Source organism: Varroa jacobsoni, unplaced genomic scaffold (genome assembly GCF_002532875.2).
Source record: "Varroa jacobsoni isolate VJ856 unplaced genomic scaffold, vjacob_1.0 scaffold_631, whole genome shotgun sequence".
NCBI classification, from domain to species: Eukaryota; Metazoa; Arthropoda; class Arachnida; order Mesostigmata; family Varroidae; genus Varroa; species Varroa jacobsoni.
In genome coordinates this window covers 25,284-51,651 of record NW_019213533.1, presented here as the reverse complement: position 1 = coordinate 51,651, position 26,368 = coordinate 25,284, and the positions used below count along the sequence as shown (strand labels likewise).

Sequence of the window (26,368 nt, the reverse complement as noted above, 5' to 3'; positions counted from 1 at the left end):
TTTTTGAATCTGTGCTTCCTGTTGCGCATTATCACCTTGGTCTCGTAGATATTGTATCCGGTTTAAATATTTTGGTTAATTCGTAATCATACCGTTTGCAATACTCATTGAGCTTTACTTATGTATGCGCAAAGAGTTATAAAAGACCTGTCTGCTACCTGGCAGTGTATCAACATTTGGCTCTCAGAAAAGCAGACTGTACTTCAATCCAATGGAATACGTCATACAAATGAACACACAGAGTTATCTTCTTTGTCAAAAGTAATGACGTTGTTCGAAATCGATGTGAAGCTCTCGGTCGACAATAATGCAAAAAAATGTTCAGCATTTACCTGGTGGTAAGGGCAGGCCACTCGACGCGAGCAAAATATTACTTCATGTCTCCAAGCTTTAATGATACACCGTCTTTAGAGCCTGTACATGAGCAATGCGCCTTACCCGGCAACGTTCAAACAGTGTAACGTGACTATTAGCTCGCACTATCAGCTCTTTCAACGTATTAGGTTTCGCGGCATAATAATCTCTGGACACGTGCAGTGATGCTTCAAAAAAAGATTTCAAAACGCTGCATCGTTACAATTTCCCAGTCAGCTCTGCAGCCATTTACTTGTACCGCAGTAGTGATTTACTAATTACCACGGCGTGCCATTCGTATACCGCATTCCTTTTTCCTGACCATTGAATTAAACGAGACAATTAAATACCGAGTCACTCAACCTTAAACCCATGTCGTAAAACGGCTGGCCGACCAAAATCCTACGTCGGCCTAATCGGCTACAACGTAAGTTATTGGATTTAATTACGAGGTGGAGCTTCCACACTGAAACATTCAACTACATAAAACTAAATGTACTTTTAATAAAAACTGCTGCCGCTATATATATATCGGTGATTTCTATAGTCGGAGAATTTCGCATACGACATTTTCAACAGCGTAAAATATGACTGCCAATCGTCATTAATTCTATGCTTCTATGAGAAATTGCTCTGCATTTATTATTATTATTATGATATTGATAAAATATTTCGGCTAAGAATAGAGCGGATGACAGGCATATAAAGTGCACCATGCCTATTTAATGGGTACCGCTACCCACAGTGCAAATTATCATCCTTTTATCTTCTTCGGTTTCGTTCTACCGTAGCCTAAGACCCCGCGTACTTCTCATGTTACGTTGAAGAATCGACACCTCAAAATATGAATCGTAGAAATCCTATGAAACAGTGCGCATTACTAATCTGTTTTTACGCAGCGCGTCTTCGAATGTATATATATATATATATATATACAGAAAATTAGGAAACTCTACGGCAGATTAGGTGAAGACGGATCGTTTCAAACACAATATTCCATGTAGTGTAATTCATTTTGTACTTTTAACCAAAGATTTAAAGACTAACACCTCATTTGAAAGAAATGGAAATAGTCCAGAGGAAAAAAATATTGTAAAAGGCGTCTAATTTTTACTAGAATCTCCAGAAAACGAAGTAAAAAAATACAAAACTTACATGCATAGACAATTATTTACCTAGCTGTTATGCACTTAACTACTTTAGAACTTTTGATATCAGAAAGACTTCTCATCTGATTTATTTAAGCATCATTCACCAGTATCTTTTCATATTGTTAACAAACTAGTAACACGGTATTACCTGGAAAGACGAAAATGTTTGCGCATGCAAGACATCCAAGCATTTCAATTACAACTCCAATGTTGGACAGACTAATGGCCAAAGTCACTGTAGAGAGAAACCATAGTGTAGTAATGATAATCCTTCGACGTTTCTCATGAAGAATAAAATCTTCAGTTGAAATACTGCAAATCTCAGCATATAGCCCGTCGAACGCCCCACGGCCGCAGATCACCAAGAGCGGATATGAAGTTATCATCTTGATAATCAGTGCCGCGATACCTGCAGACGAAATATGCATTCGGATAAAATCGGTTGCAACTGCAGTTTTTCCTAACTAATTCCGTGGTAGATAGAGTAGCAGCGTAATTGAATTAAAGTCGAGATTATTCCCTCACTTATGTGATAATAATATCGTTACAACGGTATCCTTATCTTGTTGACTCATTTATCTATTACTAAAAATAATTTTTGCGGCATGAAGAAAATTTGGCGCTTTACTGTTTCCATTCACGTTAGCGATTTTCTCGCTTAAGTTGAGTACAGCTAATCATCAATCCAGTGACATCTTCATTACAAAACTACTCACCGACGCCTCTTAGTCTACATCTAATAGACATACGCCAGTTCGCAATAGAAAACGGGAGAATGTATTTTGATTTAGCTCTTTCTGGTCGAAGTTCAACCAAACTCTTGTGACAATTGACTCGGCTGTAAAGCTCTTATACACCAAACACAATGTTGCGAAGTCCTCTCAGTTGACAAAGGCTCAATTGAGTATTGTGCGGTGTGGTGTTATTTATGGGAGTGAGTCCCACACTAAAACAGCAGAGCGTCTGCTTCAAATACACTGTAATAAAATTTCGAGCCTATGACCTCACACAACTGTTCAAAGCTTTTCGAAAGATTTCCTTCTGGAACAAATATCCCTAACAACGCAACGCGATGTCCACTGCAAATATATTGACGGAAATTTCATATACTAAACGCAATAAGAATACTTAGCCAAATATTAGGCATTACGTTAACTAAATATGTTACAGTTATGTATCAACTTCAGCCGCTCCTTCTTATCCACATTGTAATTGCTATAAACAGCTTATAGCGGCAGCATAAAGGGTAAAACATTAAAGTGAGCTACAAAACGTGACAAGCTAGTTCCATGCTTAAGAAGGGAATGTACGAAGAGTATGAATATGCGTTATTCTTCAAGGGCCTTGGACCTCGGTGTACTCATGTTAACTGCCTTCGTTCGCCTTTTTGTGTCGTATTTACTAAACATTACAAACTATAAAATCTAAGTCGTGTATGCACTTAAAAGACGAAAGAGAACTACACTTCTCTATACAGAGCACAATAATGATATGCCTATATTTAGGTGCCGCGATTAACCCAAACCTGCGATTTCAATCCAACTCTGGCAATTAAAACTATTTAGTCCTTCGCTATAAAAGAATTTCTCGTTTAAGCTACTAGAATTTTAAACTACACACTAAAAAGTGCCCAATTAAAAGCAGCGCGTACAAGAGCTTTTACGTAAAACATGCAAATATACATAATTTCCAAACGGTCTAGAGTGATAACTAGAATAAATTAGCGAAATGTTGCAACCTGTTCTTAACGCAGCCTATATTCTGTTCACAAAAACATAAAATATTTCTTACCAAGAAGAACTTCAGGCCTTTGTCCATCGAACATTTGCATAATGTCAGGCTTAACATTATGTCCAAAGGCAAGCAATCCAAAGGTGCCCATCGCAGAGTAGATTAAAAACAAGACAATCATACAAACGATCGTTGCCTTAACGAGAGATGTTGCGTTACGTTCTCGCATATTGCAGTAAATGGGTACTAGAACCTCGTGCGTTTGGTAAGCGAAGCACGTTACTGGAACTATTGATAGTAGGTCCATCCAACCTTGACTTGATCTGCAATAGAAGTGGAACTGGTAGAAAGTAAATCACCCTGATCGATACACAGTGGGAAGTCGTACTTATCCCACATACCGGAACGTCTGAGACGTCTATTAAGCATATTTGCATCGTACGACTGAATTGACTCACATGGGCATTGTGGACTGCAAGGTATAGGTTTGGCCCAAATGTTTGACCTTCGTCAAGTCAAGAATGTGAAATTAATAAACAGTTTTCACAAAAAACACAAAAAAGACGAATTATTGCCCGAAGCTTCGAAGTAAACTCACATGAGGGGTGGAGGCTCCCTAAACTCCGATTGGATATCCCGTGTATAATAAACATAGCCTGTCAAGAATACCGGATATAACATGGCGAATATTCCCAACGAGCTAGAATAGAGCCGCATAATAATAAAAGTATGTTTGGAACCGATGAGAACTTCGACATGAAACATACAAAATTACCCTGTAGATATTGTACTCTAACTAAAGAAGATACAGATAAACTAAATGGCATAAGTTATTGCGATATAATAGAGATCCTGCAAACATAAAAAATCATATGTGTGAAATATGAACCTAGCATATTTAAGAAAATCCAGTCTCTGAAAGTAGCAGATGGGCAGAACGAAAATGCTGGCTGTGATGGCGATGGTAAACTCTCGGGAAAGATACCAATCGTGACAAAAGCCATCACCAAATAGCGACAGGAACACTGGAAATATATAAAAAAAAAAAAACACAGGAAGTCCGTTATCTACAGACAAACGTGTGTTATCACTTGTCAGTGGTCCTTGTCGTCTGTTAGTTAAACATTCACTTCTACATCATTCCACTGGAAAATCGATAAAATACCAGCTAGAGAAACGTTCAAGTTCGCGAAGGTTCTGCTCTCATGTTTGAGATGGTAAACCTAGTGCTAGCTGACATTTCTCTCGTATGTCACCGAGACAAGATATATAAGCTGCTGGCCATTCATCTATGCAGGCCTCCTTTGTGTTCGTTATATGAATTTGTAAACATTTTTTAAACATCGCGTTAATATATGTATACTCAAAAGAGACAATGTGTGATATACTCACACCGGTCATATTGGTCACCAATGATGATGAGGAATGTAATTGACACTCCATAGCACGTGATCAAAATGGAACAGGCTGCCAATTGTTGTGCTTTGCGGCCGACTGTCGAGAGAAGTACATCGTGGTATGTACTATCGCCATTGACATCCGAGCAATACGCCAAAACCATCATAGTGGCACCCAATGCAAACATCATCACCTGCGTCAAGAAGATGATGTATGTTAACGAGTAAAAAGGGAAACAGTATCTACCGCCTTTCATAATGCTTGCATAATAAAAAATCGTAGGTTAGGCTAAACAAAGCAAGAAGGTTTCGCCCAAATTTAAATGTCACTCAAAACATCCAGGGCTAATTCTTATCGTAGACTGTAAGAATAAACCGTATAGTATAGTATAGTATTTCGCCTGACTGACTTCAATTACGAATTGATGCATTCACTGTCTAACTTAGTAGGTACTCGAATAAACGATAGATTCTATAAAAATTTATACAGATTGTTTAGAACATTTATAAACGGATGATTGCAATAAACCCAAATAATTGTTTCAGTGCCGAGGCTGTTCTGCTTGTACCTAACCAATACTATCTTGCATCGTTTGCCCATTACTTAAATCTACACAAACTAAGTGGCATAAGTTATTGCGTTACCATAGTAAACTGAAGAACGGAGGAAGACTGTCGAATGCATACAGTGCCAGATTGCAACTATAAATGCACGAGAATCGCTCGTACAAAGAGAGGGCCCTAATAACATTATGTCATGTCTATTTTACAGCCAGCCGATAGAAATACGTTATAGTTACAACCGTATCAATTATCCAATAATTTACAAGTCAGACTGCAGTATTTTCTTTTTTATAGTTTGCATTGGATGAACAAACGAATACTGATTCTGTCAGCAGTGAAAAAAAGTCGTTGAGGTTTATCTAACGCTGTTATTTCGTTGCAACATTTCGATTAGTTCTTAACGAGCCTTCACTTTGAATAAATGAAATTTGAATGACAGATGCTGCGAAATTAGGCCTAGTTTGCTTATCAGGGCTTCAGCATTTGGACGGAATTGCTGTTGTAATATGAAAGCTATATAAATGTTTTAATAGGTCGAAATTTTTCCCTCATCTATACAGCAGTCTTTGCATACTTTTTCGAATTAACACAGTGGGAGAATCTTAACACTTGTACTACTTGAATGACAGTCGTTTTGTATGCGAAATAAGTCATACATGTATTAAACCTGGTTGTCCTTTAGTGTCCTCCCTGCCATGATTTTGCTTATGCGTCACAGCAAGGTTTAGCAAGTGTTAGCTATGGCTTAGTCAAGAAATGTCACACGTTTGCCCTGTGCAGACACATACGTATGACGAAACATCTTGAATACTGCTTTCCTCCCAAACTATCATACCAAACATAGTCCGCTTTGTCTCAGTGTTTATGCATGCAGACTATTCGGATGCACACTGCTGCAGAGGAGACCGCTGAATGAATTGATGCTAGCATTCGTGAGTTGCCTCTTACTACAGGCGGCGTTTCCTAACCTGACAAAGTTCAACATGACGAGATCATAATCAAGTCCATAAAGGCCTAATAACTAGTAGATCAGCGTGTGTATCATATTGCAAGTATTTGTTAGACTGAAAATTGAGGAATGTGACGAATCGTGTCGGAAACGTGATTAATAAAAATAGACATTTCTTTACTTGACTTTTTTGGTACTTAAACTCACAACTTGAAGGATGGTTGCAGCAATAATCCCACCAGCCTTCTCGTATGCCGATGGATAGTTGAGAACACCTGCGCCCAGAGCCGTATTTACTAGGAGAAAAGCGGCCACTTCCCATGAGATGCCTAAAATGAAAACACAATTATACATAATTAGCAGCAGGTTTTGCACTTTCCTGTACAATCAGAAATATATTGTAACTTTCCAAAGTTTTTAGAGTTGTTTAATCAGATCAATCAGTGCCATCTAAGCTACGGATGTAATATGTATATGATAATAACAAACAGTAATTATCACATGCCAAATTGTAGCAGTAACAAAGTACGCAGTGCTTTCGAAAGTTGGAAGAGGTCGGGCGTTACAAGCGACTCAACTTCCAGATAGCTCTAGTCTTTTTAAGAAATACTTCAAGCTTTGAACAGCGCAGAACTATTTAATAATTGCTTTTGAAGTTAGGTGATACAGGCGTACCGAGCAGGCGATTACATTTCTCTATGGAATCCTGAATTAAAGATTTTCTATAGCTGACTCAACCTTTAATATTAGCTCATCGACTTGTGCCTTTGGTCGTCGTATATACAATATTTATGCACTTTTTATTTGTACGTAAAAAGGCAAGGTAGAATTGGAACGCTTGTTGTGCTTAGCGTACAGTAATATCTAAGATACATATAGGCAATAACCAATGCTTCCTCATAAAGCAGCTGCGCAAAAAAGACACGGATCGCTTTGTTGCATCGAAGTGTTGCTGAAAACGCTTTAGAATATACTGATCGTACTTCCTTTTACGTCACAAGGACATGTGGGACGATAAGATTCGGTGAAGTGTATTGCCAAATACTCCACTAAATCCACATACCTATAAAATGGCGAATTTCTAAACAAGCAAGCTACCACTATGTTCAAAATCGAGAACTATTATAGTGTTACACGTGCTCGAAAGAATAGTTGATCGCTATTTTCGAAGTCAACTTCTTAGAGGGGATCTTTGAATGTATTCTCTAGACCTTGAGTGTGCCTTTGGTACATTTTAAGATCAAGCAAAGCTACGTTTACCGCATAATGAAAGGTAGAACAAATTGATAATATAGCACGTCTCGATAAACGACTTGCTTTCGTCACTCTATATATTTACCTTGCATTGAACCTGACGACTGTACACGTCTAAGCAAAGGTACCTTGTCCCCATGAGCGCGTTCCTCATCAATAGTGGCATACTCCAAGGTATTATGGCGATTTACTCTTATTGAGCCCTGGCGAATCTTTTCACTAAGGTCACTGCTAAGCGTATGCCATCCTAAGTAGGTAGTATACTCAATAGAGGAATTGAAGGATGACAGAAATTGTCGAGCTGATGTAGACCGCTGTCGAAGCTGAGCTCCTAGCAAGTTAGTGTTTGTTTCGCAACTACTTTCCGCTGTGTAGCCTGATTTTAATGAGCTGTCGATTCCGCTGGTGTGTAGCCCAGCCGAGAGCATGAAAGCACGCTTGCCGTTTGCAGCCATTTTTGGGGGTGCAAGAGGATTGCTGAAGAGAACTTGACAGGTCTCCCTCAACCTCTCGACCTCCACGTTTCTACAAACTTCGTCCCTGCCGCTGATCGACAGTGGGGACTCGTTGTCACAATCACGCGCAATAGACGAACCACTACAAGGTGCACCCTGTGAAAATCCGCTTGCACAGTGTGCTCCAGCCTCTTGATTTACACTATAAGGTCTATTGAGGCAACTAACGCGTTGTGAAGCTCGATCGGTGTAATACCAAATAGGCTGGTTTTCGGTTGGCTTAAGTACATCGGTTGCGCAGGTCTCCTCGGTCAAGGAGAAGGTGTGTTGGGGTATGCTGTTGGCTGTTGTGCTTCTTATAGGAGAGGACCGGAGGGGAGCGGAGAGCGAAGGAATGCCGGAGAACACCATCGACTGTCAGGAAGACACTGCGGATTAACACAATTGAATACTTTACGCGACTGCAGACAAAACGAAAGACAAAGTCTTTTGCTTGTCCCACCAGTCTCGGGAAGGCGTAGTTGGGCACATCAGCTGTTCACGACGAGTCGACGCGCGTAATATGGGAGGGCACGTTTCCACAAGAACAACGTCGCTACTCATGCGATGGAGGAGAGTAAACCGGAATGGACAAGATGCGTGAAGATCGAGAACTGAAAGAGGAGGCTTTTTCATAGAGGAGCAGTAGAAAACAGTGCATGTTTACCGTGTGCATAGAAATATCGCGTTATAAGATACATTATGATTTTCATGAATAATAGAGGATTATTATTAGGATTATAAGAATAGAAGAAGGTAGCCTATGCAAAAGACTGTTACATCTGTAATTTTGCGTCGACGTAACTTTGCAGAATATGCATATAATAATGTTGAGAGGTTTCGACGACATCGTGGAATATCTTGAAAAAAATCGTTCGGAGGCCCGTCAGTTGTGCCTAGTCTGCTGGAGCCGCTATTTCCTTCCAGGGAACAGGATATGCTAGTATGGAAATGCATATCGACAGCGATGCATCAATATACGCTGCAAAACAGCTGCAAACAAAATATTTTAAACTTTGACACTAGGTACAGCATACAAGTTTCTCGACAACAACGGAAAAATTACAGTAATTAAAACAAACTGCTTTGTGTGGACAGGTTTTTCGGTATGAAAGTGCTCACTCGCATTATCTAACTCTATTCAGCAGGAGGGTGAAAGTGAGCTAATCTTTTTTTGCAGATACCTTAGATGTTTAGCTTGCATAACCTGTGTGAATAAAAAAAAAATTAAATAAGTGTTGTATCTTCGTTATCCCTTGTACGTTTGCAAAGGCCCGATTCAGTCTCTGTAAAACCTAAATGATCGTATGTGTGAGGCGATGACTCATTCAGGCAAAAGCTTAAATCGGGTTACAAAGCTCAACGAATTAGATACATACCAGCGCATCTTCTACTTAAAAATGGGTGAGATGAAACAGACCTTATGTAATTTTGCTTAAGTAATAATATGCAACTTTGCGTTTAAGTTGGCTTCGTAATATATACTCAGGGGTACAAAATGGATGTCTTAGATTAGTCTCGGATTTATAGCAGAAACGTTTCTCTTAATTTGTTGTAATTTAAAAAATAATACAAGCAAAGTATTAGCAATTAGTATAAACTACCCCATTAAAAAGTCATATCCTAAACTACACATTAAATAAACTGACTACAGCGAATGCTTCACTTAAATATTAGGGCGGAGAAAAAAATATTTTGAACTCGTAGCGGACTAGGTTTCAGCCAATGTCGTCGTATGGGCTGCGACTGTAACGTGACTGTTCGTTTAGCTTTTTGGCGTGATAAAACCTTAAAATAACATAAGCGCATAGGTATATCATCATCAGCTTATCATTATCATGATCACCATCTCATCATGAGCTTCTAATAACAATGACGCGACAACGACAACCAACGAAGCTTCCACTTTTGCAGTGGTTTTGCGGCCGGTGTACGTCAGTAAAGCGATGTATTTTTGTTGGTGTGGTTATTGCCACCGGCATGTATACCAAAGCAAGAAACGAGTTCTGGTGTAACCTTTGACATTACAACTCATTGGGTCGATGAACGGAGGACAGAGGTCCAAAATTGTTAAATATTAAGAAAAGATATAATAAAAAACTGTGACGGAAACCACTAGAAGGAAGTAACACATACGGTTAGATTAGCATTCACTATGCATGATTTAAACCCTGCACCAGTCATGGAAATACGCAAGTGTAACCACTGCTACGAACTCACTTTTTTTGCCTAATTCAACACTTCTTATTCGCACATGCATCGCTGGGTTTCCTATGCTTTATTTCTTAAAACAAATAAAGCAAAACATGTTGTTTAAATATTGAAACCAAGGTTCACAAACACAAAATGAGGGATACTATATAATGTCAAAATAATAAGTTGCATCTATTCTGCATTTGGTTCCAATTCGTACGGAGAAACAAGAATTACTAATCAACAAAAATCTCTTGTGCTGAAATAAGGATAGAGTTATAGAGCACCAGATGTGAAGCGGCTTAATTTGGGCATTACTGCAATATATATATATATATATATATATATATATATATATATATATATATGCAAAGGCATAAACACGCAAGACTCTGTTATCCTCCTATATTTTACACTTTATCCCAACTTAGTATCAGATTAAAATAGTTAATCTAAATATGAACGACAAAAGGTAATATTAGTCCATTAGTATCGGTTGGCATCATCCATATTAGAGATTAAAGTTGTAATTTATGCGCACGGTTTTAAAATATCTTTAAGGCAATGAGTATAACATTCCAATATATTATATTACAAAATATAACGCCAATACCAGCCTGAACCAAAGATGCTGCGTGTCATAGAATCTGCATAATTCTACTTTTTGTCTTTAGGACGCTTTGTTTTAGAGTAGTAACTTTTTACTTCGTCATACGAGTCGTGCTGTATATGTCGTTAATGGGGCTTGATCTTTGTTCTGTATCATTCAGCCAATAACAAACTTAACGACACAGACAACTTTTGTTTCGCACGGAAGCTTCTACGCGTATGCGTGCCTTTACTTTTTCTGTGGCGAACCCATCTTTTACTTCTAAAACAGAGATTCTCCGCTTAAAGCGTAGTAAACTATGAAATTTATTTAAAAATTTCTACAAAAAGAAAATCTTTTGAGTGTCATTAGAGATCTAGTGAAATTGTGATTAGCATAATATTAGGGTGTAATCATTTACTTATTTATCCTTCTTGAAAAGCTTGACTCAACATTCGAGTGTTTTTTGAGGAAAAGGCGACCAATGTGTTCATTTTACATAAATAAATAGTTTAGAATTATTAAATGACGCTGTAATCGGCAGCGACGTTTACTTTTATAAATGCATTGTTCTATATCGAGGAGAGCTTAAACCAAGGAAAAACTGGTGTTAAGCTTGTGTTGATTCTCTATTTTTAGGACGTAAAATAAGAAACGCTCCTGCAGAGCAAGGAGGACATCTGAGCTATTACACAATCGTTTAGACATAGTACTCAAGCTCATCCGACATTATTCGAGGCTTGAATTTTTAGCCAGAAGTGACTGAAACAGCGCCAAACAAATTTTTCTTTATTCTTGCTTTTAGTGCACTCGTCTCCCACTATCGTGCTATTGCCGTTAGCAAAAGCTCATTACGCTCTAAATATAAACAACAAGAGTATAGTAATTAACTCACAAAAAAATGGTGCCAAGTTGGTGGAAACAACGCCGCTGCTCTTTGCACGATAACCTATTTTATGACTATAACGCCATTCTTCACCTTCTTAGTATTGTCTTTTGCGTTAACCTCAAGCTTCAGACCTTATTACATGGATTAAGTTGTCTTTTTGATGATTCTTTTCTATGATTCTCTCAAGGAAAAATACTGTAGTTTTTATGAGTAAGAAGTCAAAAAAAAACCTGTCAAAACCACCGAATACAGAACATGTAACAGTTATGACTTAATAGCTAGATTGATTTATCGTTGACCGTCCTACTGTAGCGCCGCAGCTTATGGTACACCATTGCTGATGATTTAGATCCGGATGCTGCGCACCTGTATTACATTTTTTTTGTGTATGGTTAGAGTTGTACGCATTCAATGACCTCAGTGAATGCACCTTTTGCGTCGATGGTACGCTGATGTCGAGCTTGGCCCACTGTTCTAGGCTTTATTTTTGATCTTTGTGATAATTAAGGTATCAGATCATTTTTTAGCATTTTTAAGCTTGCAAAATTAACAGCGACTATTTAAAGAAAGAACCGAACATAAATGTTTGTAATATTTATTTTCATTTTACTTATAATAATATTAATAAATTCAATTAATGCAAATCTCGTTTTGCGGTTTTCTTACATAATCTGTTACAACGAAGACCCTGCTGGATCTCGCCATACCACGCGCGAAATTAGATTTGTTACTTTTACATCTAATATTATACATTATGGCCTATACAGTTCAGCGCGAGAACGTCTTAGTTCATGTTCAAGACACGGGGTACACGACGCGTACCCACCGGATGCAGTAGGGAAAGGTTGATTTCAGGAAATTGTTAATCTTCATCAAATCAGAACAAGCTTGATCAACTAATACATGAAGCAAAACTGTGCAGCCAGCTTCGTCTTAAAAATCGTACATATATATATATATATATATATATGTTGTGTGTATATAGCCGATAGAAAATATGGTATTTCGAGAACGTTCTGCCACGCTGTGCCACAAGTGTTTAGCTGATAATATATAACTGTAATAGGTCACCAGGGCCTAGATAGATGCACGAATAATCTAAGGGATTTAGGTATATTACAGTTCCATTTTTCTGTGAATTCCAATACATTTTGTGAGATTCCCAATAAATTTTAAATTACGCAAAGTCCAAATCAACAAGAAATAGCAGCCCGTTTTTCGTTTTCTCGGTTCTAACAAACAGTTGCACGGACCTCACGTTATCTGCATAAATATTAACAGCAAACCAGTCCTCCGCTTTTTCTTTCCCAGCAAACCGTAATATGTCAAATACTAATAATAGAAAAACGCTATTGGTATTTGCGCGTTGGGGTATGTCACACACAGCGCCAGCATGCCACAGCGCGTGCCATCGTAGCAACGACTTAACGGAGCTAGATATGGGCACAGCCGATGTACGGCATAAACCGTGTTATTTCGTCACATCCTGACCGCTCACAGCTTCATCTCGATTCGCTTCTACCAGCGACTCTCGCACTTAGCAGCAGACTATATCCAACATGTACAAATCTATACATCTATTGCATCAATATCAATATTATCGTCTATAAAATAGGATAACTGCCTCTATAGTAGAAAAGCATGTTTCCATGTTTTAAGAGTCACTTATATATGTACAGGGAGAGTCTACTTCGAGATCACAAATTGGATGAATGTTGTTGTTGTTGTTATTGTTGCTGTTGTTAGGGTAAAGGTTATTTAATCTGATATATACATATCACTCTGCTATGTTCGAGGCGAGCTGGGCTCTATTACGGTTGAGCTTAAATATACCCTAGTACGACCCGGGATTTTAAGCGCATGACGATACTTTTGTATACTTCTTTCATGTCTGCGAAAAGGCTGGGGGCATTTAAAAATGGAATGCGGCATGGCATTAATGTGGTACTCCATAGCTTCTCTAAATGCCTCCTACTTTTGCATTGGATTCGAACAGATTGACTAATTTTTGGTTAGCTATATTCGACATCCTTGGTCAGAGAGCAAAATTCGATACACAAACTCTTTAACATTTTCCGACAAACGAGCAGTGACTTGCCCGCTACTCTAAAGCCTGCATTTTAGCTTAAACAACAATTACTAATAGTATTTGCCAATTCGCACTTTAGTCACTCGCCTCACAACACCGGAGCTCTTGACATGGCCGGCCGTTAACTCCAGCTCTGAGCCAGTATCGCAGGTCGACTTTTTGTCCTGTACATGCTTGCTGTTGACATCTCGTCTTTTGTTACTTCCTGCTACTTTTTAGGTTACCGTCGTATGAAGGCATCCACAAAAGTCAGCCAGATATACTTAGAGGTATGCAAAAACCGTATACAAACGACAGTTAGGTCTTATTGGTCGGTGAACCTCTTGGTCTTGGTCTTGCTGTTTTGATACAAAAATACACAAGTATTGTAGTCGGTGACTAAGAGGGCCACAGATGAAGCTCGGCGACCTCAGTCGCTCAGAATCACAATTGTTTCTCACCCTGCACTGTCAGCTTATGAACAGAAAAAAAACTGGGCCCACAGCAGCGAGGTCATACATTGCTTCTACCTTTTTCAGTGACAGTTGGGTGGATTGATAAAAATTATCGAAACTTCAATGCCAGGTGCGTCACATAATCTATACTGGCAATAAACGTTTTGATGAGAAACGTTGAGTATAGACTTCATAAGGATATCGCTTCTGAGTTGACAAGAACCAGTTCAAATCCCCCAATACGTACAAATAGATAGCTGTCACATACATAATCGATTTGGCTACTGACTTAATCTTTGATCTGTGGTCAAATGCGATATAATTATAAGCTTTTATCGTTAAGATGCGTACGATGTACATCTAAAAAAAAATGAAAACTACATGAAAGGCGGAAGTCACTTTCATTAGAAACGAGACTGGATAACGTTGACGATGAACACAAGGAATTCTTGGGGCTTGCAGTTAACAAAAAATTGACAAAATGCTCTCGTTAGTATATATGGCAATTGAATACCAGATACGTTTTTTTTTCTGTACAAACTTTTAAGTGGTTAAAGATTTTAGAAACAATATCTGTATTAAAATTAGGTAATGACCCTATGAAAAATAGTAGTGGGTTTATATACAACTAGCTTCTATGGCTTGTTTTGAATTTACCGACATTAATATTATTGTGGGAGAGTTCATACGGTCGTAAAGTCTGCGCACTCCTCGGCGCGTAAAAGAGTATCGATTTGTACAGTTTAATCTGGTGGAACAAAAATGCAGCGCAGTAAAAACGAAATATATCTGGGGATAATGTCGTAACGGCAATGACATAGACAAAGCAACATGCGAAACCGCCTTACTATTGTCTTTAAATGACTTTTTGTTGAATATTGTAATATTCAGCGGTGAAGCCGTCAAATGGAGTTAATTCCGCAACAACAAATTCAATGAAACAGACTGCCACCTTAAACTCAAAAGTCGCGAGTCTGGCAATACATTTTCATAGCTTCTCTCGTTTCTTAAGAGGGCGCTTACTGACGTGTTTGCCAATCACATCGAGCACGCGTGGCTTGTGATCGAGAACTTTCACAAGCTGCTTTTTTACCTCGCCCACCTGATCTTGCATTATTTTGCTCCGTTGAAGGTTGCCCTGCAAGATACCGCACAATAATGACATCTTGGCATTAGGTAGTGAACCCTAACATATACAGTAAATTGAGCTTGAAATAACTAAAGTGATGCTTATCATCATTGCCGAAAGGTGGAGCTCCATCAGACAATTACAATAAATTGCTGCGAAAGAAAAATAATAAACGCTCTCTATATCTTGTGGTATAAACTCCACGTCAATGGCAAACTTCTTGTAAACCCATACCAACCACGATAAGAAAATCCTAAGAGCATACCCTTGAAGGCTTCTCTAAGTCTGGTGAGGCTTGTAATTCACAAAGAATCTTGTAAGAAATTATGTGACAATTACTTTTTAATCCACATATGTTATACCTACCAATTTCATCTTGAAGTAATATTCAGTTTTCTCGAAAGTTTTCTAGACGCGAAACTTAGACTTGATACTCGGAAAACTTACCTTTATGAGGTCAGTAATTTTATTAAACATTTTTTCATCTTCTGGTGAAAGATGAGAGGTCCCGCTACCTTCGGAGGGTCTATGATTAGTTGAATTCTCGAACTCGTCGAGAATCTTACTGAATCTCTGGAACACATCTGACTCTATTGTCTCTACTTCTTCCACCTGACCCTTAATGTGATAAAGCTGTAACAGAAAGTTGAATAGATTATTAGTAGAAATAGAAAGTGATTCGACGTCATCTACAAGCACCGGTATTTGCTATGGGCCATGTCTACCAAGGTAATGGAAGTAGTTTAGTATTCTTTTCTTACGCAGCCTTCTTAGGTATCCGCGAAGACTACAAAGGCCAAAGACAAAATCCAATGTTACTCAAATTTGCGAAACTTTCTTTCTCTTATACCGTGTTAATATTTGTACACATATTTATAGTATTTGCAAATGTCCTCTCAAACATTTCGTTGTTGACTAATTATTATATAAACACTCCTACAGCAAAAGTATATCAAAAAAATAAAACAAACCTTCCACCCGTGTGCTCTTTGAGCGGCGCACTTTTGGTTGGCAAGCTCATTTACTGTTGGCCGCTTATCATCTCTACTCCGGACGTCTGAATGATGCACAAAATGATTGAGTCGCGCTTTCCAATTTGGCTGGAACTGTGCACCAAATAACTGCGGCCGCTGCTGCTGTGGCGGATGTTTCCCCGCTCCAGGGCTGCCCGCGGGTTCGCGTTCCACCAGAGTCTCTCCACGGCCGTTTTCTTTCCGTTTCGTTGTGATCGCGCCGGTACATATTACATTTGCGGTCTCGCCCTCGGCCATCTGCAGCAGTTGTTTTCTCGGCTTCTTGCGGGGGCTAGCTACCTGCCCATTTTGTCCTCCAAGACCAGTTATTTGTGCATGTTGATGGTGCTGAACAGTGGTGTGCTGGCTCTCTCCGCCTCCAGTCGATTGTATTATATTAACACTCGTGTTGTTATTATCTTCCATTGACTCCTGCTTAACAGACACTACCGTTGAAGACGCACTGTCATCTTTGCTAGTTTCCTTTCGCGAACTACTTATCGAAGGCGAAGGCAAACATTGGTCCGGTAACGTTGCAGGCCGTTTTCTCAAAATCGACGGTCTACTAGGGCTGCTAATGGATGGACTCCCCGTGCTTCCAGGAGCCGCAACAACTGCTGCTGCTGCTGCTGCTGGCGTAACTGACACCGACGTGATGGCAGCACCAGAAAGGGCGCTAACCGATGCTGGCGCGATGGACAGCGAAAGTGGTAGTGGAGCCGTTGGAGGATTTACGGGTGTATTTAAACTCTGCGTGATAACTTTTTCCATAAGCTTGTTAGTATGCTCGGCAGCAGTCGTGAGCTTGGCCCCACTTCCGCCGACTACGGGTTCACTCGTTACAATACGAGTTGTGGAAGAGGTAGGAACTTCTACTGGCGTCACCGTTACTCCTCCACTTGTCTCTATGGTAGTAGAAGGAACCCCTACCGTCATTGTGGAAGATGGCGTTGGTGTTGGGGTTGAGGGGTGGACGCTACCAGTTTTGTTGGCTGTAACAGATATGACGCCCGTCTGAGCGTTGGGGGCCGGATGCACTTTTGTGTCTACCGTAACCATGAGTGGTCGAGGAGCGCTAAAGGGTGCCCGCGGAGACACCGCTCGAACACCAGGTATTGTTGCTGTTGTAAGGTGCACAGGCGTGGATGTGCCACTTTGTCCACCAAAGTACGCTGGATACGTTTCGTAAGTGAGGTACGCTCCTGGTGGCATTGCGTACTGTGCAGTAGCACCTGCTCGACTTTCAGGCCCTGCCAGAACAACCGCACCAGGTGGAGCAGCGCCTTGCACCGCTCCGACCCCTTGACCGCCCACGCTTATCACTGGGAGCTGCAGGCGGGGGCCCGTTGCTGTCATAAAGCCAATAGGTTGCGGCTGCCCTTCAAGATCCGCACTTTGAGTTGACACGGTCAGTGGTTGCTGCTGGTATACCTTGGCCATTGGTATTGAAAGGTTGCTGGCGTTCGTTACTGCTGTTGTTACTTGAGTTGTTGTAACGTTACGTACCTATCCACACCAAACCAAAATGCAATAAAGTTCTCGTTAACACTATCTAAGACCATCCATTTGTATCTAACGAATCCAATGGCAGTTTCGCATTTCCGAGTCTATATTTTCAGTCAAAAAGAGTCAAGAGAAGATCAGAAATTTTAGGTGAAAAATAGTGCTATTCCACAAATGACTCCGAAAAATTGATGACATACACTATGCGTAGCGTAAATCAACGATAACCGACTCACTTACGTTGTTGTTGGAATATTGACGCTGTTTATTAGATTGAAATGGTTTCCTCTCTTACAAAACAAAAGAATAAATGTTTTTCATATACTAGGATCTCAAATATCTAAATGTGCTTGAAATACGTCTTATTAAAAAGACATACCATTTAATGTAGTTAAGACCTGCGACCCTTGGTTTTTCACTAAAAATGTTCCTAGTTCCAGACCCACTACTGCTGCTAAACATTGCCCCAGACCATATTCTTTTTTTACTGCCGGAAGGTTCTAAGAATTTCACTGACACCATATTGGAGCAAAATATCGACCAAACTATATGATACGTCAGGTCTGGCAGGCCACATTATTACAATCAGGAATTACTTACCGGCCTTTGAGATGTAGTAATTACAACGTTACTGACTCCTCCTGCTTTATTGTTGGCAACGAATACCGGTTGTGGAGTTACCTTGCCGAAATGCTGTTGGCCAGCCGCTGCAGAGGTCACTACACTTACTTTACTCGTAATTGTCACAGCCTGCGTTCCAGCTGCTACTCCAGGTACTACACCGCCTGCGATACTTACGACAGGCGCAACGCCAGCCTGGGCCGCCTGAACCACTGCCTGTGGTTGAGATGTTGTGATTGGCGTAAATGTCGTTCCGCCTTTAGTAAACTGAGCTCCTTGGTGAACTGCTGGACTCGTAGTCTTAAAGAATGTAGCCGTTGTCGGCGCAATCTTATCTCCGCCACCTGCACCGGAAACAACGGGTTGGAATATGGCAGGGGCGTAAACTGTCTGAGTCTTGTGGCTGGTGCCAGAAGCACGTGCCACGCTCGATTCAATCGTGATGCTAGGCTGGAGACCCAAATGAAGTTGCTGACCACCCTGGCTAACACCTACACTAACTCCTGGCTTGGCGACCTCGACCATCGTAACTGGTGCAAATGATCTTGTTGCAGTTAACGTGGCTCCTTGTGTTGTTCTTGTAGCTCCAACTGGTATGGTAGGAGCTAATACAACGTTCTGCCCTCCCGTTCCGGTCTGTCGTATGATGGGTGTTGCTACGGCTGTTTTTGGTCCTGCCGTAATACTCGCCACTGTTGCAGGGCCACGTGGCACATGTGAGCTAAACTGCGGAGCACGAATCAACGAGGCGTTTGGAGCAACAGTAGCTCCAGTGGCGGCATTTGCTGCTGCAGGTCGTTTAGCGGAACCACTTTGCTGTTGTTGCATAGGGACGACAGGCGCACGAGACACGTGCTGAACTACAGTTGGAGTCGCCTTAACGCTAACGGGGCTTACCCCCGTTGGAGTGATCATTTTTTGTACACCGGGCCCTACTACGGGAGTTGGATGTAATGGTCGAATTGGTGGTCGTAGGGAGGCAGTCTTGCTTGCTGCTGGGACAATCAGATGCGACGATGGCGTAAATATTGCACTTCCGGTATTCTGCGAAGCGGGAGCAGCTGAAATGACTGTGCCTGTAAGAGCAGCTGGTGGTGCAGCTGCTGCTGTTTGTTGCACTCGAGCTGGCAGCCCCGTTAAGTGACTAGTATGCGTTGCTTGCGCCAGAGATACCGATGGAAGTTCAGGAAGTGCTGGCTTTACAACGACACGTGCAAGGTCGACTGGCGTTGCCAAAGGTGCAACACGGGTTCCTCCCGTCCCCGGATCCGGGGGTTTTGTGTCCCCCCCTGACGACATATTTTTTTGTCACACGCTTATTGACACCTTTGCCGGTCTTCGAATGAGTTTTTTGCTTGTCTGTTTGTTCCTCTGAAAATCGAAGGATAAATTAAAAACGCTCTCATTAAACTACGTAGAAAACAACAATGAAATGTATGAGTTGAACCTGAAAACTCAACTTGTAAAAGGTCATCTTTCTGGGCGCCAGTCGCTTAGAACAGAAAAGCTCAAAGACACCACCCATGCCCCATATAACACGGAAATACTGATTTAGCTCATGGAACGAACAGAATACTAGAATACGTCGATATAGACTAAGATATAGTTCATTCGTCAGGATGAACTCTGTATCTAATATATATTTAACTAAAATAGTTCGCCCTATTATTATTTTTACATTAGGCTGTTACAAACGCATACGACTGACTCTGAAGTTTAATAACCTTTGAATTAAGCGCTGTGAGTAAACTAAATTTGGTTGGTAGATACTTCAGTCTTCTAGAAGCTTGTGAGTTGAATTTATTCCAGGAGAAATGAGTTCAAAATAGAAATATCTTTTTGATCTTGAAAATCACCGTTCGGTGGTCAAACTTTGGTCTTCAAAAAGCACAGCGCTGCGGAAGGTCGTCAAAGGTTGGTCTAGACATTAGGCAAGAAGGCCTTAAGCGAAACACAATACCTGAATGGTGCAAACGCTTCAAGAATGGAGCTTGGAATGTCGAAGACCATACAGTAGGTGACTAGATGTCCCAGGCACACAAACATGTTGCCACAATCGGGAAAGCTTTTCACGAAAGCAGAACTCGGAATCTACGGGCTCGGTCGGTTAGATAACGACTTTTTTTATTATTAGAATTATAACCGAAATACTGAATATGCAGAACTTAAGTAAAAAAGTCGATACCCCATGAATTCATCAGCTGGAGATGCGTTGATTCAAGCTTCAACACAAAACGCTTGCTTTGGCAGACATCCCACAGATCATGTAACGCAAAACTGTTTATGAGAGCCACTTTAGTGGCTGCATATTCAAGTGTAAACTGTAAAAGCTTAATAAACTATGAGAAACGAAACAAAAACATAGGTTCTACACGTTCACCGGTGCAGCTCTTGTTTAATAGCGTTATATATTGGCAAACGACGTCACAATTAGAGCAAGGAACGCTTCTTTACCACTTTAGAACACATACACATTTAGATCAAGTAATCCGGACCACCTTAGTCAAACGCGCATATAGCATAGCACGTGTCGATTGCAGGGCTGAAATCAGCGATTACTGAGTGCTCCAGCGAAATGCTTACCTATCAATAGCACTATGCCTGTACCGCCTATATATATATATATATATATATATATATACGCAAAGCTAGGCATTACATACACCGTCTAACTTTTAAACTTAAGCTTTTAAACGAGAAGCGCGCGTATGATTAGAAAATAACGAATGAGCTCAAAGAGGAACCCTGCACCAGTGCAACAGATAACAGGGCATCTGTGGAATCTTATTTTAATATGCATAGCAGCTTTATAGCTCCTCTTCATGTCCATAGGACTTCTACCCTAACTTATGTTAATCTCCCGAACATTTGTAAGACAGTTCGTTGGAGAATTGTACCAGTACATCAGTTAGCCTGCGAGGACCCTGTATGTGTGTATTAGCAGAACAATCGTCTAGAGTATCTGCTTTATGGAACTTGATAGAAACTGATACTTTGACGTTGCTCCTCGGCTGCTTACTTCAATTTTTCAGAAATCTAACGTCTCCTTACGTATTAATACCCCGGTACTGAAGCCCTAGTTAACCAACTTAGATTATACGAAGACTACAGCAAACATATTCATCTATTTATCGTATTTGAAATTATGAATGCCACATAAGATTTAGAAAACACTAGATGGCCATTGGCCGCATCTAGAACACTTGCATATCAATGTGGATTTTTAACAGGTTAAACCTTTTTTATGTCGTCTAAAAGAGGAACCTACAGTTAAACATATTCAAACAATTACTAGAAGTGACAGACCACCATTTGAAATCTTGAATTTCTGCGTAAGCCACACTTGGTAATCGTGTTCATAAATACTTGTGTCAGTTGTCGTCAGCGTCACACATTTACAATTATAGTATACGCAGTATTAGGGTCTCTTAACTTTCCCTTAGGTAGACATTTCTGCGGCGTTTAAATTCAATTTAAGTTACACAAAATGCCTTGACTATCACTGAGGTGTATGCCAGTAAAACTTCTATGATTTGACGGAATGATCCATATGCTAGTGTAATTCTAGGTCGAAACACGGAAACAGGTTATAATGGTCAGGCGGAGTATAAACGACCTTGGAGAAGAATGTTCAACCGAAGAAAGTACGCGAAGGCAACATCTTCTGCAATTAAAATTTTATCGTTGAGCGCTTATAGATATCGTCATCCATTTCCTATCGCCCTCTATTTTCCTCTTCCTTGCCAATGCCACCTTCCCCGCTCACTAAAATCCAACAACGTAGTCAGTTGTTCTAGTCCCTATTAGCATATATCGGTATCAGCCTAAAAAAAGATAAAGGAAACAACGACCTCACACGTCTGGTAGTTTATATTTAAAATTACAGTAATTCAAAAAGTGTTAGTAAGGTACGAGCTGTAACCGGTTTGCTAAACACCTCATCAATTCACTACGGGTAAGTTTGGATGAGCAGTGTTCCTGCTACGTATCATCACCCTCAAAAACAGTGTCGACACTTCACAGATGACATACTCATTCCCCCACAGCATTTTACCAAGACTTACGAAATGTATTCAAATTCACCTACGGCAAACCAAAGACGCATAGGTATACAATGAGGATGATATCAGCCTATATCTAATATACATTGGAAGAGATTAGCCAATAATTATTATAAAATTTCAGAGAGCTACTAAGTACTTTGGCGAAATATATTTCAATATTAGCTCCTAGTGGCGAGTTTTTCTTTTTACAGTCGTACGGTATTAATAAGCAGCTATCATTATTTCGATGACAGATATTCTCAATTCTGGTTCGAGTAAAGTTAGTCATAACTTTACCTTTATCTTTCAATTAAATATTGTTGTGAGCCTCTACCGATTCGGCCGCAGCTTTTCATCAATACATAGAAACAGAAAAGACGTGTGGAAAGCGAAGCCAGTAATAGTGGTGGTTGCGCTGCTGACGGCAGCCGCGGCGAAGGCGCCATTGCTGACAAAGCGGAGCGCCGGCGATGCTGAGCACCAATTGTAGTTATACTAATAGTAGTACTAGTACGAACGAAAGAGGCAGCAAGCAGAAGCATATATACCAGCAGCCAACTAGCAGACCAGCCGCCGACAGGGCGGGCGTTTAGCTTCACCTCTCCTTATACAACTCACTCTCTCAGTAACTAGTTCACTCACTCGTTCCTGCATGCTTGTTAGCTCGCTTATTAACTTGTTTTTTAGTCTGTTCAGCCTAACTCTCTCGCTAAAACTGCAGCGGCAGCAGTAGCGACGATAACGACGACGACAACGTTGAACCATGGCAGACAAAACTTCCACTAGTGTCACAGCCGGTCCGGGCTACAACGGTCACAAGGATGCGCCACAAAACGAAATATGAACGGACGAAGCGATTCTACGCGTAAGCGTACTAGCACACACCTTTAACGTCTATACACAACATACAATGGTCGGAGGAAATCGATTCATTTGTTATGAGGGCAGTAGTGTAGAATCACAAGGATATACAGAATGAAATTCTCGAACAGAACGAATTTGCTTCCTTAGCGTACTTGCCGGCACATTATAGCAATAAATATTTACTTTTACACATTAACAGATCAATGTGAAACAAGCACAGAGAAGTCATCGTAGCACGGGCAGGAGCGCACGAAACGATACACACATAGGGCGCACAAAAACGAACACCCAGACGACACACACGCACACAAACACAAAACGACCGCTGTTGAGAAGGAGCAACAGAAGACGATCCCTAAATCTGTCAGCTAATCGCTTTTAAAATCGCTTTAATATAATAGTAGGTACGCCTAATGGTACAATGCAGAATATTACGATATGCCTAGTAATTTAACGGCACTACTAATGCATTTCAAGCGAACAGATCCATTTGGTCAGTTCAGAGCTATCCTATATTCGGTACTCAGTAAACTGCAACAAGGGGGCGCGAAACACACCTCAGACGGAACGACGGACAACTCAGGAGCAGCAAGAGTTTGGAACTTGTATTAAAAGAGATATCGACGCCAGTAGTCGCAGTGGGAGTAACACCAGGCATAACAAAAGCAGTGGAGGGGTAAATTAGGGGAGGTGGCGGCCACATGAACCACAAAGAAACAAACAAATGCATCCCGTTGCATCAACATAAACCAACCTAAACAACAGACACGAATTTTATTAACAACTTCACCACAGGATGAGGAATGGGTTGATGCAACCGATTTTCGGATCCTGATCAAATCCCACTCAACGTCCAGCTGACAGACGGGCAATTGGATGGGGTCGATGCTGGTTCGGTGTGTTTTCAGTTCGTTCATTGTCTTTTCGTTGGATGTCCATTCTGGTATTTCCGAAAGCTGCGAAGCTTGAAATAAACCGTCGGTTTCTGGGCTAAATTCGGGCGTGCCAGACATAAATCTTATCGATAAGCTACTGGAACTTCCAATGGCACAGACATAAGTCGCATACGTCCATACACTGGGTTCATTTGAAGTACGATTAGCCTGTACGCAGTTTTGCCGCCCGTTCGGATGGGATAGTTGCTATGTAATATAAGTAGTGGGAGACGGGACAGTGGACATGCCCGAAGTGCACAGACCTACCTGACAATAATTGGGCCGGCTAGGTTCTTGAATATAACGTCGACTAGCGGCTAGCGTACGCAAACTTTGCAATGCAGAACAACAACAACACAAGCTCCCCTTTTTCAAATGGCAGCACCAGCCAGTGGCGATTTGTTCTCACCAGTCAACCCAGTCAGCAATGCGATGCTCATTCTAGTTGATCGCAGCGCCACCTTCATGACAGACGCCTCCGAGCGGCTAAATTTGAAAAGACGATTGGCCCCGTAGCAGTCGACACCCTAGCAGCCGCGTGATCCACCGGCTTTAATAGCTTCAGAACACTTTAGTTCATTGCATTAGACTCACGCTAGAGACGAAAATAAACGTGTTGGTCGAAACTTAGGTCGTGAGCTCGTCTTTTGAGGTTTCAATTAAAGCTAAAGTCGTTCATCAGTTTTTTGCACTATCTAGCTAGCGTGCCAAATTGGTTTTGAGAGACATTACATGAAGTGTCAGACTGTTCATGCACATTTTTTCAGGCGTACGCTTCCTGTATCCTCAGTCAGCTTACCATGTACAATACCTATGCATTGCTGTAGGCACTAAGAACTTTTTGAATTTTTTTTTTTTATTTATATGGGATAGTTGTAAAATCATTTTTTCAGTGCGTTCAGAAAGAGGGTGGTTCAACAAAAAACATAAACTGCAAGCAAATTCGCGGCACATCATTTGCTCTAGCTGTTACCGACTTTGATTCACCTGATGAAAGAGTTGGTTCGAACAATAACTCATTCGATGAATCGGTCTCAAGCAAATTATATTTGCAAGCTTTTTGTTCCTAAGTCTATACTTTTCAACTAGTTTAGTGACTTCGTCTAATGTTCGACCTTTCTACCTAGAAGTATATTCATCGTAGATCTTATGTTACAGCTATGTTCGATATCCTTTTCCATCCTTGATCAAAAAATCTTTTACTGTAAAAGAAAACAATTTCAGTTATTATATTTGGGTTATTATTGCTAAACGTGAAGTAAATTTTCAGTAAATTATGCTAGGATGATAACATTCCATTTGTATAGAGCACATTTTTATACCTAGACCTTTTCCCCTTAATTATTATACATAGCAGACCCCACATCGGCACTTGCCTCGACCATACGTGGGTCACTTAATCTGCATTGTTCGCCACTATTTGACCTCGTGTCTTCAATGCCTTTAGCTTATCTCAATACTAACTTGTTACGTCTTACTTTCTTATTTCCACTTACCACTCTCAAATCACTTCCTCCCCACTGTATGCGGTCGATGCGGATTACGTTGTATTATTAATTGCAATAAAAAATTATCAGTCTCCAAGAAACGAGATTTAAAAAGTGGCTATCCCTGACTACTAGCTGTACGTCCGGTCCCGCCATCTGACGTTCTATCTGACGGCTGTCTCCCACCGCGAAACTGAATATTTCTATGACTGGATTCGAATTCAGGCCATCTTTAAGTTAAAGAAGCGTTACACACTACGCCATCACTGAAACTACCCTTGATAAGGCTGTAAATGGGTTTCAATCTACACTTACTGTATTTCTGTACACCCAAAGACCTTCGATGGGGCCGTTAACGCAACAGTATACACCTTGATCTGTGTCGCGCAGCTAAAAGACACTTTACTTATAGAATTTTCTTTTGAAAAACTATTCAATGTTACTTACTTGAGAACTATTTTATATATAAAAAATAATTTTTCTCTGGGCTGTGCTTTATGCGGCCTAAGACTCCTTAGCTGGCTCTGGAAAAATGGTCAACTTCCCCTACGGAGAATGCCTGGAAGCTGCTTGATCTTCTCACTCAGACTAACTATCTCTTCTTTGTTCCCCGCATTTCATTTTTGCCTACTCTAGTACATCCCAGCTCACTCCGTAACTTTATGTTTCTATCTTTTATTCCTTT

The 26,368-nt window shown here is 40.6% G+C and overlaps 2 protein-coding genes across 3 annotated transcripts in view; both read right to left on the bottom strand.

Annotated features, from left to right (window-relative positions):
• Window positions 1-9,060, bottom strand: part of LOC111262171 (sodium-coupled neutral amino acid transporter 7) — an 11,253-nt gene extending 2,193 nt beyond the window's left edge. The window contains exons 1-7 of one of the 2 annotated variants that reach the window (XM_022836230.2): window positions 7,486-9,052; window positions 6,354-6,475; window positions 4,629-4,827; window positions 4,126-4,261; window positions 3,835-3,936; window positions 3,297-3,559; window positions 1,654-1,914 (exon numbers count right to left, since the gene is read on the bottom strand). In XM_022836230.2, coding sequence (XP_022691965.1) covers window positions 1,654-1,914; window positions 3,297-3,559; window positions 3,835-3,936; window positions 4,126-4,261; window positions 4,629-4,827; window positions 6,354-6,475; window positions 7,486-8,266 — 1,864 coding nt within the window. In that variant the 5' untranslated portion in view covers window positions 8,267-9,052. Of the gene's footprint in view, window positions 1-1,653; window positions 1,915-3,296; window positions 3,560-3,834; window positions 3,937-4,125; window positions 4,262-4,628; window positions 4,828-6,353; window positions 6,476-7,485 lie in introns of both variants that reach the window. The other variant, XM_086968974.1, reaches the window with a different exon arrangement.
• Window positions 9,061-12,144: 3,084 nt separating this feature from the next.
• On the bottom strand, window positions 12,145-24,600 carry Sap130 (Sin3A-associated protein 130). Its single transcript, XM_022836229.2, has 5 exons — window positions 24,464-24,600; window positions 18,334-19,725; window positions 16,189-17,736; window positions 15,665-15,850; window positions 12,145-15,226 (listed from the first exon to the last, which is right to left on the bottom strand). Exons 2-5 carry the CDS (start codon window positions 19,651-19,653, stop codon window positions 15,077-15,079), a joined length of 3,204 nt encoding a protein of 1,067 aa, XP_022691964.1. The 5' UTR covers window positions 19,654-19,725; window positions 24,464-24,600; the 3' UTR covers window positions 12,145-15,076.
• Window positions 24,601-26,368: the final 1,768 nt, after the last annotated feature.

Coding starts and splice junctions, on each gene's coding strand:
- Sap130 (XM_022836229.2), bottom strand. CDS start 19,653: ATGTCGTCAGGGGGGGACACAAAACCCCCGGATCCGGGGACGGGAGGA. Junction 17,737..18,333: donor TTACTACATCTCAAAGGCCG/GTAAGTAATTCC, acceptor TGGTGTGGATAG/GTACGTAACGTTACAACAAC. Junction 15,227..15,664: donor AAATTACTGACCTCATAAAG/GTAAGTTTTCCG, acceptor GGTATCTTGCAG/GGCAACCTTCAACGGAGCAA.